Raw genomic sequence first — 13,282 nt, 5'->3', positions numbered from 1 at the left:
AACTGAAGAAAAGAGAAACATGAACTAGAAGAATGCTTGTAATTCTCTAGGATTTTGGCTATTTATGGACATTATTTTCATTATCAGCCCATATATCTTGGAGGTTTATAGTAGAGCCTTTGCTATGTGCAGGTAGACACAGACATGGCAGGAAAACTTTGCCTGTGAAGACCTCCTAGTATCTTGTGAAAGGTGAGGCTGCTCAATCCAAGAGATTTTAATTTATTTTTTGTCATATCTCAGTGGATACAAAGTTATTCATCTTTTCTGCTTCTGTCATGTGGCCTATGAAATACTATCTGGAAATCCAGGAGAGATGTCCTCCTAATACAGCTGTGTCATCACCCCATGTCTTTGCTAGGATAACTCCTCTTGTAAGAAATTGGAGGGCTGTTGGTATTTCTGATTCAAATCTTTGTGATCAATGCATTACCTTTGACAATCAATTGCTCACTAGCTTGACAGGAATGCATGAAGAGTAAGGTAATTGATCTGCTGTTCCTCAAATATCATCACAGTATTACACATTTAGAGATAATCCAGGGTGTTCCCCTCCTGGTGCAGGCAGGAAGGTTCATTCCTTCTCCATTTACACAAACAGCAGACTATTCATTGCCCTAGCTGGATGCAGATATTTACACTTTCTCACCTGCTTGGTCTAAAATCTTAGCAGGTTAAAAATCATTCCATCTTTTTCCTTACAGCTGGTACTCACTGCCACTGCTGACATGTGTCCTATTCATCTAGCTATCTTCTCTGAAGACCTGTCATTGCTCTCATCTCTGGCTTAGAGTCCCACCTCTCTGCTATTGTTCTTCACTTTGCTGAAGGGGAAACATCTGCCGTTTCCTCATCTCTATTTGTCATCTCCTTTCCCTTTACAATACCTGAATTTGTGGGCATTATATTGACTGATTTCTTTTGTGATGTCTGGACTGTAAAGAAGATAAACATCTCAAACTGCCAAGAGATTATCAAACATAAATCTTTCTGAAGTTTAATCCCACAGTTTTAGTGCAATTTGAAAACTGCTTTAGGACTTCTCTCTCCTGTCACAAAGCTCTCCTCCACTTCCTTGCCACTGCAAATATCACAGAAACTCTTCATTTCTCACACACCATGAAGAAATGATGGAACCCATTTCCTTTTGATTGATTTTACGTGCTCAGCTTTTTTTCATGTCACCTTTGAAGAGTGTGTCTTCTTTAAGTGACTGTGGTTTGGAGGCTTTGAGATAACACATGGCATCAAGTTAGGAAGGAGAGGCTAGCCAGAAGCAAGCTTCTGTACAGCCTTTCTTTTTCAAACAGATTGAATCCTCTGCTGTCTACAGCCCTGATGTTAAAACTGTTCTATACAGAAATGTGCTAACATCTGTTCTTTACTACTTTATGCACCTTCTTTCTTGCCCCCCTACCCTCCCCCACCCTTCCCTTGGTCTCAACATTAAACCATTGATGGTAGGATTAAACAGAATATTTTTTCTAAATTTGTTCTTGTTTGGCCTGCTTTATTTCATATACAGCACCTTTTCTATACTCTCTTCTGCAATTTTATGAGCTTATATGAAAGTAAGATGGTCACATCACAGTATCACAAAGGTTGGAAGAGACCTCGAGGATCATCGAGTCCAACCTGTCATCACAGACCTCATGACTAGACCATGGCACCAAGTCTAATCTCCTCTTGAACACCTCCAGAGATGGTGACTCCACCACCTCCCCGGGCAGATGACGAACAACTCTCTCGGTGAAGAACTTTCTCCTCACCTCGAGCCTAAACTTCCCCTGGCGCAGCTTGAGACTGTGTCCCCTTGTTCTGGTGCTGGTATACATAAACAGGTTCTCAACAACCTACAGCATTCCAGATACCATTCATGTTGGACCCCTTCTTTCACATCCAGAGATTTCATGGTCCTTTCCTGGCAAGTAGTACATGGTGCATATTTTCTTTTCCTATAGAGGAAATCTATTCATGTTAGGGTTCCCAAGTTTTCTGAACTAACACACTCCTGTCAGTTTTCAGCAAGTGTCAGGGACCACTAGTCACATGAACTGTTAGATTTCTCACTGACAAGTAAATTTCATTGTCCAATTAGTTGTGCAAGTCAGCCATGAACCACTTAGCGCAGCCATCAGTGCTACCACAGAGTGGGAGACACCTGTCTTGCATCGCACAGCTAATACATCTTAGATGGAAAATACATTGGGCATTTATGAATAAGGGAAACATTCGTTTCACAGGCCAGAAAACTTTGTCAATTTGGTGGCAAATGAGACCCAAGAAATTAGGTCATCTCTACTTAAGTAAGCCTGTTTGTACTTATGGTCTGGGAACTTTGGGAAAGAACCATGTTCTGACATGAGTGTACACTGGAATCAAAGAATGTATGCATCAGTTGGACACACTACCCAAGAAAATACTCGTGGTGGTTGAGTGCCAAGGAAATGAGATGACAGGTTCCCATTCCCACATTTCCAACACAGAAATCCTACTTGCTTCCTTCTTACATCTTTTCCTGCTATCTCCTCCTCTCCTTGTCTTTCTCCACTTTAGCAGTTTCTCCTGTTTTCTTTCATTAACCAAACTGGTTTTAACCAGGAACCCATTCCTGAATGCTATGTTTCTTCTCTTTACAAAAAGTTTGATCTCAACCTTCCCTTTTACTCCCCCTTCCCTTGCAGTTCCAGAAACAGCCATTTCCTTCCTGCTCCTGAGTGTCCAAAGAAACCCAGATGGTTGCTGTGTAGGATGTGTCTTTTAATGCATTTGAAAGAGCAGCAATCCATAAAAACCAACCAATCACTCTTGAAATGTGCACCCCTACACAAAATGGTTTGATGGGAGGCCTCTCCCAGCAAGCGAGTGGCACACCAGCTCTGCTGGGAGTCATCAAATTGGACACAGACAGCAACTATGAAGTGCTTTGCCTGTGCACTTCGACTGTGTGTCTCTGCCAGAGCCACACATGCCCAAAAGGGGATCAGGAGGAGTAGGAAAATATTAATCACATCCAAGCCAGTGTTATACAGGATTTAGGAAGAAAAGATCATAGGAAAATATAAAAATTTCTCTTTTCATCTTCACAAAAATTATGGTTTCAGAAATCATTAGAGTGGCTTAGTCTAACTGGCCCCTGGTGACATGGCACTGATGGAGTATTGGCACACACATGGCAGCTGCTACCGCACACTGAGCGCAGCAGACCAGCGGCTGAGCAGTGCTGTGGAAATCCTGCTCTAGCAGCTACTGCAATTGTTTGTGGTAAAGATGGGATTTTAGCAGCTGCCAGGGGAAAAAAAAAAAAGCAATTTTAGGGTGGATGGCATAAACTGTTAATAATCCCTGATTTAACTCCCAATAGACAATCAAATGAGAATGAGCTTTCTGCCACTAAGCAGGTCTTCACTGGAGGCAGAGCTACTGCAGAAATCCTGTATGCAGAAAAGCCCATAACAACTCATTGCACTTTTATTTGTGCTGTGCTTTTATCAAACATTACTGAAGATGTTGGCTTCCTGCTGTTACTACAGGAAAATCTATCTCAGGATTGCCCTGAGTTTTGGGACATTCTCTCTTATGACACTTCTCTGCACTGACCCACCAATCAAGGTAGGTCAAGGTTATTCCAAATCCAAATCTTGGGGACAAAAGGAGCAGGAGACTGGGATCTCTTTTAGTCTGAAATGTCTCTGTTGAGGCTTCTATAAAGCAAGGATGAATTTAAAGATAATAGAGTAATGGATAAATAAATTACAGAGGCTCCCAACAGACAGGCCTTCTGTGAGTTATGGGACATCTGCAGGGAAATAATGCCTCCTCTCATTTCTTTCCACTCAAGTCCATTTAACACACTGCTGCTAAAGCTATCTACCTTGGCAGCTATTCTGTAACCCATTAAGAGTCCTTGATCTATTCACTCTCATGAAGAAAGAGGGGGGTTTGTATTATAGTATTCCAGGTCCTTAATGCATCTGTCTAGAAAAACTTTTAAAGAGACGATAGAAAAGGAACAAAAGAAGGAAAAGTAGGCACATATTTAAAAGTATTACAATGTATATGCAAAAGAAAAATAACCACAAAAATCCAAAAACCATAATCTTTTTACATAGGACAAGAAACTGTGAAAGAGCTGCACAGATGGAAAACTGTGACAGGCCTTAATAAAAGGGAAATTAAGTCAGATTTCACAGAACATATGTATTCCTGACTAACAAATGCAGGTAGCTGCTAAAATGTCCATCAGGAATGTGTGTGAGCAAGATAAACTAACTCAGTAACATTTTTCTGTCTTGTATGAATTAATTAAATATGTTATATTTACAAAACAAAACTGAAGGGATAGAGAAGTCAGTAATAACCTCATATTGAAAAATGAGACTCCAACCTTCACAACTTCAAGTCAAGACTGATAGATGTGTTTATCTGGGTATAGTATGACCAGTGGATGTATTCTCTCTACAGAACAGAATCACTTTTGAACTCTAACTTCCTCCTTTGTGATGTGTTTACATAGATCATGTGAAATGCTACTCTATCACTGTGATTGGTGTGGTGGGAAAAAGTATTAATATTTAAGACTGAGAGGTCTGGCTAAGTGCTATCTTTGCTAAAAGAACATTCTTTTTGACTACAAAATAGAAGTCTGTGATTGTGTCCAACTCCCCATTTCTGAGCTAATTCCAGCTGTGCCACTCCTGTAGGCTCTGGCAACACTCATCTCTTCATACTGATGGGGTTCTGGGAACTGTGGCTCAGACTTACAGAGTCCATCCCTCCCACGTATGGATACTTGGCTTACCTAACGTGGAAAATATTGGGTTTTCTCCCACCTTTTCTTGGGCCTCTGCAATCACTTGGAAGAGAACAGGGGAACAGAGTGGGAGATACTGTTGACTGATCTCCTACTATGACCATAGTTAATAAGGATTCTGCCTGACTTGCCCTAAATTGCACTTGCCTTATTATACATGTGGAGTTCCAAGACTCTTCAACAGCATCTACTGGTTAAAATAAAGATAACAACCTGTACTTGCTGGTTTAGACACAGAATGAAATACAAATGACCTTGCTCAGGAATCCTAATGGAAAAAACCAACTCAGCAACTAGGACTTGCTGCATAGAGCTGGGAAGGGAAGAGTTTTCCTTCCTATGCAGCATGAAAGGTTTGAAAAAGTTAAAAAGTTGGCCTTTCACAAAAAAAAAAAAAAAAAAAAAAAAAAAAAAAAAAAAAAAAAAGAGTCAACCTTAAAGGTTTCCAGCAGCTAAAAATTAAATTGAGGTATTCAATTCCAGTTATTTTTTACAAAATATTTTAAATTATTTGGAAACATTTTATTTTAGCTGAGGAGTTCTTACTCTAGTTAGCCTCACCAAAGAGAGCTGTTACATGAACATGCAATGGGAGGGGAGGGAAAGTTTACTTACTGAAATTCATCAACTTTTCCATTGAAAGCTATGATTTTAAGAAATCACAATTTTCACACTAAAACATTCACTGAGCTCAAGCTCTGCTGCTTTCTGGTTTTGGATTAACTCAAAATTTGAAGTCGATGAGAAGATTTCACTCATTTCAATGAGCTTAGAATTTGTCAGTCACTCATCAGTTAATGAACTAATACATTCAGGTCTCAGTGAAGCAAAGACAACACCCAACCTTACACCAATGTGAGCTGAGGTATCTAGGAATTAATGTAATACTAATACCTCACTACAATAAGTATAATGTTTTAATTTACTTAAGTGTGTGTGAAGGAAAGAAGTCTGAAACTCACCACATGGTAGGGTTCAGTTCTTGCTGATGGTAAGAGTCAAAGTCATCCCGTAAGATAATGCTGTCACTGTGCATTTCAGCTACAAAGGAAAGAAGCACTATATGAAAAAATCCAGTGTAACCATCCAGTGCAGTCAAAGTGTTGCCTTACTGGAAGTAATGCATGGTAAAATGAGAAAACCAGGGGGTTTACACATGCTAGTTACAAAAGCAGCATTTTCTCCATTACAGGGTTTGGGTTTTTTTCTTACTCTGGATCACAGTACCACACATCACCAGTGTGATGGCTATGGAAAGATGCTGTCATCAAGTACATGCTAAGTGTTTGAAGAACTTTTGTTCCAAATTCTTGTTTGCTCTGAACATGCAGAAACTTTCTTCTGAATCCAGAGTCTGGAAACATTGTACCAAGGAGATGTCCTGGTGAGTGTACTACACCTCTCATAGTCAAGAGGTTCATTCTGATAACTTGTAAGCAAAAATCCATGGGCTCATTGTAATTTCTCTGGTGCTATCAGTGGAGCTGGCAGTAAAAGTCAGCTCAATTATGAAACATAATCTGTGAGTTACATTACACAAATGTTTCTAACAATCAGGCTGCAAGCTTCGGACTCCACTTTTGCCCCTATACTTACACATGTAAATTTATGCATGATGAACAAAAAAACCCAAATCTGTAGCTTTGGCATCTATATTATAGAGACCCTTCTCTACAAATACTTCTCTTAAGTGAATGAACTAACTGTCTCTTGCTATTGAAACTGAGCAATCATGATAGAATCTGGCTTAGACAAATCAAAGTGCAACACATGGGTTGATGGATGCAGGGCTGGAGCCCTGGAGAGGGTGCGTGCCCTGCTTGGAAAGCAGGAGAAGCAGTGCCCTGCTTCTGGGTGCACTTTGGAGTCACACTAGAACAAATGGCTTCCTCCCAGCAGCTCAGTACGGGTGTGACTGCTCTGTCCCACACTGTGGCTCGCAGGTCATAAAGTCATAGAATGGTTTGGGTTGGAAGGAACCTTAAAGATCGCCTAGTTCCAACTACCCTGCCATAGGCAAGGACACCTTCCACTTAGACCAGGTTGCTCAAAGTCCCATCCAGCCTGGCCTGTAACAGTTCCAGGTATGAAGCATGCACAATTTCCCTGGGAAACCTGTTCCAGTCTCTCACCACTCTTATAGTGAGGAATTTCTTTCTCACATCTAATATAGATCTACCCTTTTTTAGCTTAAAGCAAATAACCCTTGTTCTGCCCCTACAGGCCCTTGTAACAGGTCCCATTCCAGCTTTCCTGTAGGTCCTCTTTCAGTACTGGAAGACAGCTACATGATCTTTTCCAGGCTGAACAACCCCAGCTGTCTCAAATTGCCTTCACAGAAGAGGGTCTCTAGCCCTGGTTTTCATGTAAACAGATGCACTGACACATAGCTAGGAAGATGAGCTCTGCTGTATGATATATTCACACTGCAAGGGCTCAAAGGCAATAAATAAACAAACAGCAATAAAAATCACAATAAAAAAAGTAACCAGAATTAGGCATAATTCAATCATTTTATATGAGTTTTATTTTTATTCAAATTCCCCAGAGCTGGTTTCACATGACCTTACCCATGGTTTATTATAAGTAAGTGATTCTGAGTTTTAGTAATAAGAATGGCAAACCACCTACCTAGGTGAGGGTGTAAGGGAGCTTCTGTTGGGGCTGTGGAAAACAAAGACACAATGCATGAATATCTTCTATGACCAGGGATCAATTGCAGTGTTAAAATATTGAATCAAGATAAAATAAATTGTACAATATATATTCTCTAAGTCAGCTACCCTACAAAGTTACAAAAACATTGTAGGAAAGGAAAATATATATTCACTAATTCAGTATCAATAGTAAATGAAATACAACAAATGTGGTATAACAAGGAAAGACAGATCACTTCTAGTCCAGGATTAGGGGATATTCTTAGAAATAATTTGGGTTAAGATTCAGCAGTTCAGTGACTGAGGAAGAGAGGAGGAATTAGGCTGAACAAAAGAAACAAGGCAAAACCACCATATTTGGACCATTTCCATTGCACTAGACAACACTATACAACACTGTCATTGTGAAATGACAACATTTTAAGTAGTTTTCTCCTAACACTTTACATCAGGAGTCTCATTAGACAAATGAAAACAGTTTGTATCTGAATGGACAGAGCTACATAAAAAATATGGGGAGGTCTAGAAAGTGACTACACAGTGCTACATACTCCATGGTAGCTACTAGATCCATAGCTTCCTGTTGTCTTAAATCAAAGTAAGTTACAGCTCTTTCCTAGGGGAAAAGACAGTGCATATGAGCAAGCTCCTGAGGAGCTTCTGCCTCTTTCACTTCTCAGTACCTCAATCATGAAGCTGTATAGCTACCAAAGCTGTACTTTGGAAAACAGAACACCAAAAAAAGAATTTCTGAAGCCAGAATTCTTTTGATGATTCTGTGTTCCTTGTTGGGCACTGACCTAAATTGTATCAGTACTCCAGGATTCTTTTGATGGTTCTGTGTTCCTTGTTGGACACTGACCTAAATTGTATCAGTAATCCTGATCTCTTCAGCATATTTGCAAAAAATCCCTGAAGTGCTGCATTTCTGTCATAACATCTGACAAACTAAAATTAGATTAAAAATAAACAAAAATGAATGCAGCAATCTGTGTAGAGCCCTCCACACAGAAAGTCCAACACAAGGCGGCTCTAGATTTTATTTCTCTCTTCCTGCTTTCCCCTTAAACACTGGGTTTGCATAGAGGCGTGACATTCTGTAATGAAATTGCAACATTTCATGGGGAAGTTGGTGATTAAGAAGATTGAGCAAGGAACAACTGAAGTATCTGCAGAACAGAAAATGGTGGCAAGCAGTCTGGATTTAGCTTAGACATAAATCTTTAACTGACTTAAGATTTGGAAGACCAATAGATTTTCCCTTCACCCAGTAGCCTTACTTTTTAATATTTACATACACAATACTGAAAACAGCCACAGAACCACTGAAAGCTTTACTTAAGAGAAAAGCAAAGGCATTCTCAAGAGCCTGAAACCACCGAAGTGCAGAAAAATTAAGTCAGTTTTAATTTATGCAGCTAACTCGCTCCATTTTTCAGACAAAGAAAACCAACCCTCATCCATGCCATCTAGTCCTCCCCAGCAGAAATGTCAGTAATGACTCTAGCAGTGGCCAACACCTTTCACCATGACGGTAGAATGTCTGGAGCAATATCACTCCAAGTGCATTTGTCCCTTGCAGTCCCAGGCACTGTTTTTCTCTGTGAAGGCATGTATACATTTCTCTAGACAACTTTTTAAAACTATCTGCTCAGAAGAAATGGATTAAGATGGATTAACAGAAGTATTTCCCAGACTGAGCAGTGCAATGCTCTGGATTTTGCCCATAAGAAAAGAACCACTTTATGGTATGGGATTTGAAACACTCATGATACTGTAAGTGATTAAGCTGAAAACAAGACCTCTGTCTCTCATGCTCTGTATTACCCTTTTTCATCAGTTCCACTTCATCACTAAGGGATGATACACTGCAAACACAGGTGTGCGTGACAGTCACTCCACTAGTGCTCATCAATGAAGGGGATGGTCACATCAGACCACATCTCAGGCAGGCTCATTAGTTGACCTAGTAAACTCATTCAATTAGCCTTTGAGCTAATGGAAAGAGACTCATCTGAAAGAGACCCTCCTCTCCAATGAGAGCAGTTCAGACCTCACAAGGAAAACGAAAAAGTAGATTGTCATACATCCCAGGGCACTTGCCACAGACCAGTGGAAGAGGCTCTCTGTGGAAGGCAGCCCACCCCAGGATACACACAGTCACTAAGGATGCCTTCTAAAGTTGTGCAAAATGTCAGCATTCAGACACAAAGCACAGGACAGCACAAACCTGGAACTTTTGAATTTGCAAACTCCTTAGACTTGGTCATTTATTTTTTACCATGACTACCTGTCTATGTGATTAAAGAATATAAACTTGAGATCTGAGCCCTTCCTTTATCTGCATGAAGGAAATTGAGCAGATAAACTCTAATGCTATTGATAACTCACTGAAAGCTAAAGGTGGAGTTAAGCAAACATTTAACATTGGGCCAAAAGTTGTTCTTACAAAGACTTGATGTTGAGGAGGGATTACATTGCTGAAACCTTTACAGGATATGAGAAACTTGAGAATTTTTGCCTCAAGTATTCCTTTATATGATTAGTAATTCAAATTCCAGAGCTGAATATGACAAAAGCCTATGAAAGTAACATTTCATGAGTGACAGACCTAGACTTTAACTTCCCTTTCAACAATTTCTATATTGCATTTTATACTACATTGCAAAACAGCACTCTGTTTACCTTCAGGTGTTGTAAAGTCCCCAAAATAATAGAAATTCAGAACATCACACAAAAACTACTACAATTGTTCTAGAATAATCTCAGATCTGCCTTTTGTATGAGTTTAGAAAACTGCCTGCTTCAAAACAATACAGATTGTATAGTAGGCTATATAATCTGGCTGAAGTCAAAAGGAGTTGTTTGGACACAAGGTTGGGTGGGTTTGACTCTAAAGTTAGTATTTGTGTGGCTCCAAAATACATCTTAGCTTGAATAAGAATGTTAAGCAAAAGAATTTACTATTTGATTTTTAGCTAGAACTCTGGGTATGTGCAGAGCTTTACAAGAGATTAATTGTGCTAAGCAAAGAATGGAAATGGAGCTCAGAGTTCACAGTCTAGGAGACATGAGTAAATACCATATGAGAAAATGCAAGGAAATGGAGGATGCTTGCTGTGTAAGACAAGGCAATCCCTTTGGTAACAAAAAGCACAGAAGTGCACAACACAAAGTGATTCAGAGGAAGAAAGGACACAGTCAGACTGGAAGCATGAGAATCTCAAGAAAAGTAAAGGAATTCAAAAGTCAGCAGGGTCACTGTGGGGCTCTGTGTCAATAGGCTGGGTGAGAATGAAGGCATCTTTTGGAGTAAAAGGTTAAAATGTTCTGAGAATGAAGTAAGGCCACTTAAAGGTTAAGTCAATAGAAAAATATGCCTTATTTTGGTTAAACTGGAAGGGAGGAAAATATGAGAGGTCAGAAATGAAATGACGTTTTCAGATAGAGGAGCTGGAATATGAGGGGCAAAAAAAGATTTGTGATGGTCCTGATGTCAGTGGGGCAAAAAAAACCCAAACCAAAATTATTAAATGGTAATGGTTAACCATTAAGCAAATCCAGCATCTAATTCAGCTAGCATAATGCAAATTAAAAACATGGTTCCATCAGCATCAGTTGGCACTACTGATCCCCATATTCCACAGATCAGTGGGGTCAAGGCTCAGTACAGGGACAGGCAAAGGATACAAAGAAGATATTCTTAAAACTCATTGGAAAAGAGACTTTGGGGTTTGTTTTGGATTCTCTCCCCACCCCTAGTTTTCCTCAGAACTCTGAACATTTTAAAAAATATAAAGGAAAAATGAATTACAGAAACACAAATGCTCAGCTCCTCCCACAGAAACACTGTTCTCAGAGTTCAACAGCTAGCAGCCATTTGCTGTTGCTCATCAGTTCATCAGGAGATGTGGAGAGAGGTATGTTCTATTTTTCAGATTATGAAAAGTCTGTTCCCCCTTGTCATTATCAGCCTGATGAAGATGAAAAGGGAAACTAATGCTTTTATTTAGACTTCTGCCAATACTTTCTCTCTACTGGTAAACAAAGTTGCTATTGAATGATAGAGGCTGAATATCCCCCAGAGAGAGTCAGTGTGTTGCCTGAGGGTTGCATTACTCTTGCTGACACACAAGCCAAGGAACAATACCTCAGATCTAAAACTCCAATTCCTGTTCTGTGAAATACTGCTCTGGTCAAGCCTGAGAACCTGCAATCCCTTCTGAATTTGTTTTTCACAATGTTCTTATCTTTTACAGGGTACAAAACATGTCTAAAAGTTCTTTCACAAACATTAAGGCAAAAGCTATCAAGTAAGAGAGTCTGGGCCACTTCTCAGGATTTACTTTGGTATGGAGACATCTGTCAGACTGTAGAGGGCTTTCTTAAGAAAGGAATCCCAATCCTGTCTTCTATGGCATTGTAGTACAAAATTGTATGAAATTCTGGGAGCTATGCTGATAGGAATGATTTTGCCGAAAGAGGGAGCAACATCCTTCACCTTTCCCATCTTTTAATTTTACCTTTCTGAGATTCTTCTCGGGTCAGAATTAAATCACAAGTCTCCCAGTATGGTACTTATTCCAAAAAGCAGTGCTTCTGGTCTGGAGTTGTTTAGTGCACAAGGAAATTGGCCTCCTTCATGCTTTATCACACTTCTTGCTGTGGTAAAGGTATGCAGGGTTGCCTGACGTGAGTGCCAGCTGCACCCAGCCCTGCACCATGCACTGTTCCTACCAGCAGCATCGCTGTTTTCACAGACCTAAACTCTTCTGAGTTCCACAGTGCAATGCAGCAGGTCTGATGTTTTGCCAACTCCATTTTAATTATGCTACTGTTTATTAATGTACAATTTTTGTTCTAGAGAAGCCAGTATGAATCAAACTGCACAATAATGCTTACCTTATTTCCAATTTATTTTGCTATTAGATTGAAAGGTTAAAGATACTATTAATGAAATATTTTACTAATGGCAACATCATTGATCATTAACATCCTTATTTGTCCCCAAAAGTATTTGTAAGACATCAATAGTTTCTGGCTTGGCTTATGTACTTTGTTCTCTTGGCTGCTTGTGCTGGATTAACTCTTTTGTCTTGTAATTTTTACGCCTCCTTTCTTCTATATCCAATAAAAGTCTTATAAACTTTAAAGCTTACATCAGTTCTCAAAGATCTCTCTAGCTTCCTAAAATATTTATTATATGCTGAACACACATCTTTTCAAGTGATTATTTTGCTTTCTTGAGTGTCTTTCCCTATGGCATCATTCTTGATTCCATTTACATTTTACATAGTGCTGCTTGTTTGTCATTGCCATTCCTTAACACCACCCTTTATCATCCTCTCATTCTCTTCGAAATAAGAACTACACTTTCCTTTCATTGCATAAATCCCATTAGCTCTGTCAGGATTTACTAATGCACATCTGAGGGTGGACAGCCATAGTGAACATGATTTCTGAGATTCCATGCTACTTTCCCATCTTCTTGTATATCCTTTGTACTGGTTATTATGAAGTCTGACATCACCTCCAGTGAACACACTTATTAAAAAGATATCCTGTTATAAATCTATGAAGTAGATTGTGGTTTTATTTACTTTATTTAGTATGTCACGTCATCCACTACAGCATTTCAGTACAGTAATGTTTAGGGCCAGAAACAGACTATAAAACCTCATTTATGTCAATCTACCTTGCTGTTGTGCATCTATCCTAATATGGTATTTGCATCTAAATAAATTCATTAATTCTTTTCTGAAGGAATCCTTTGTTTATGTTAATAGCTTTGATGAAACTGTGACTGTCTTCA

The 13,282-nt window shown here is 39.4% G+C and overlaps 1 protein-coding gene across 2 annotated transcripts in view; it reads right to left on the bottom strand.

Annotated features, from left to right (window-relative positions):
* Positions 1-13,282, bottom strand: part of RELN (reelin) — a 277,932-nt gene that overhangs the window by 150,387 nt on the left and 114,263 nt on the right. For both annotated transcript variants that reach the window (XM_054178701.1, XM_054178702.1), the window contains exons 5-6: positions 7,445-7,477; positions 5,776-5,854 (exon numbers count right to left, since the gene is read on the bottom strand). In XM_054178701.1, the coding sequence (XP_054034676.1) occupies positions 5,776-5,854; positions 7,445-7,477 (112 nt within the window). The remainder of the gene's footprint in view (positions 1-5,775; positions 5,855-7,444; positions 7,478-13,282) is intronic.

This window comes from Dryobates pubescens, chromosome Z (genome assembly GCF_014839835.1).
Source record: "Dryobates pubescens isolate bDryPub1 chromosome Z, bDryPub1.pri, whole genome shotgun sequence".
NCBI lineage: Eukaryota > Metazoa > Chordata > Aves > Piciformes > Picidae > Dryobates > Dryobates pubescens.
This window is presented reverse-complemented; position numbering and strand designations above follow the sequence as displayed.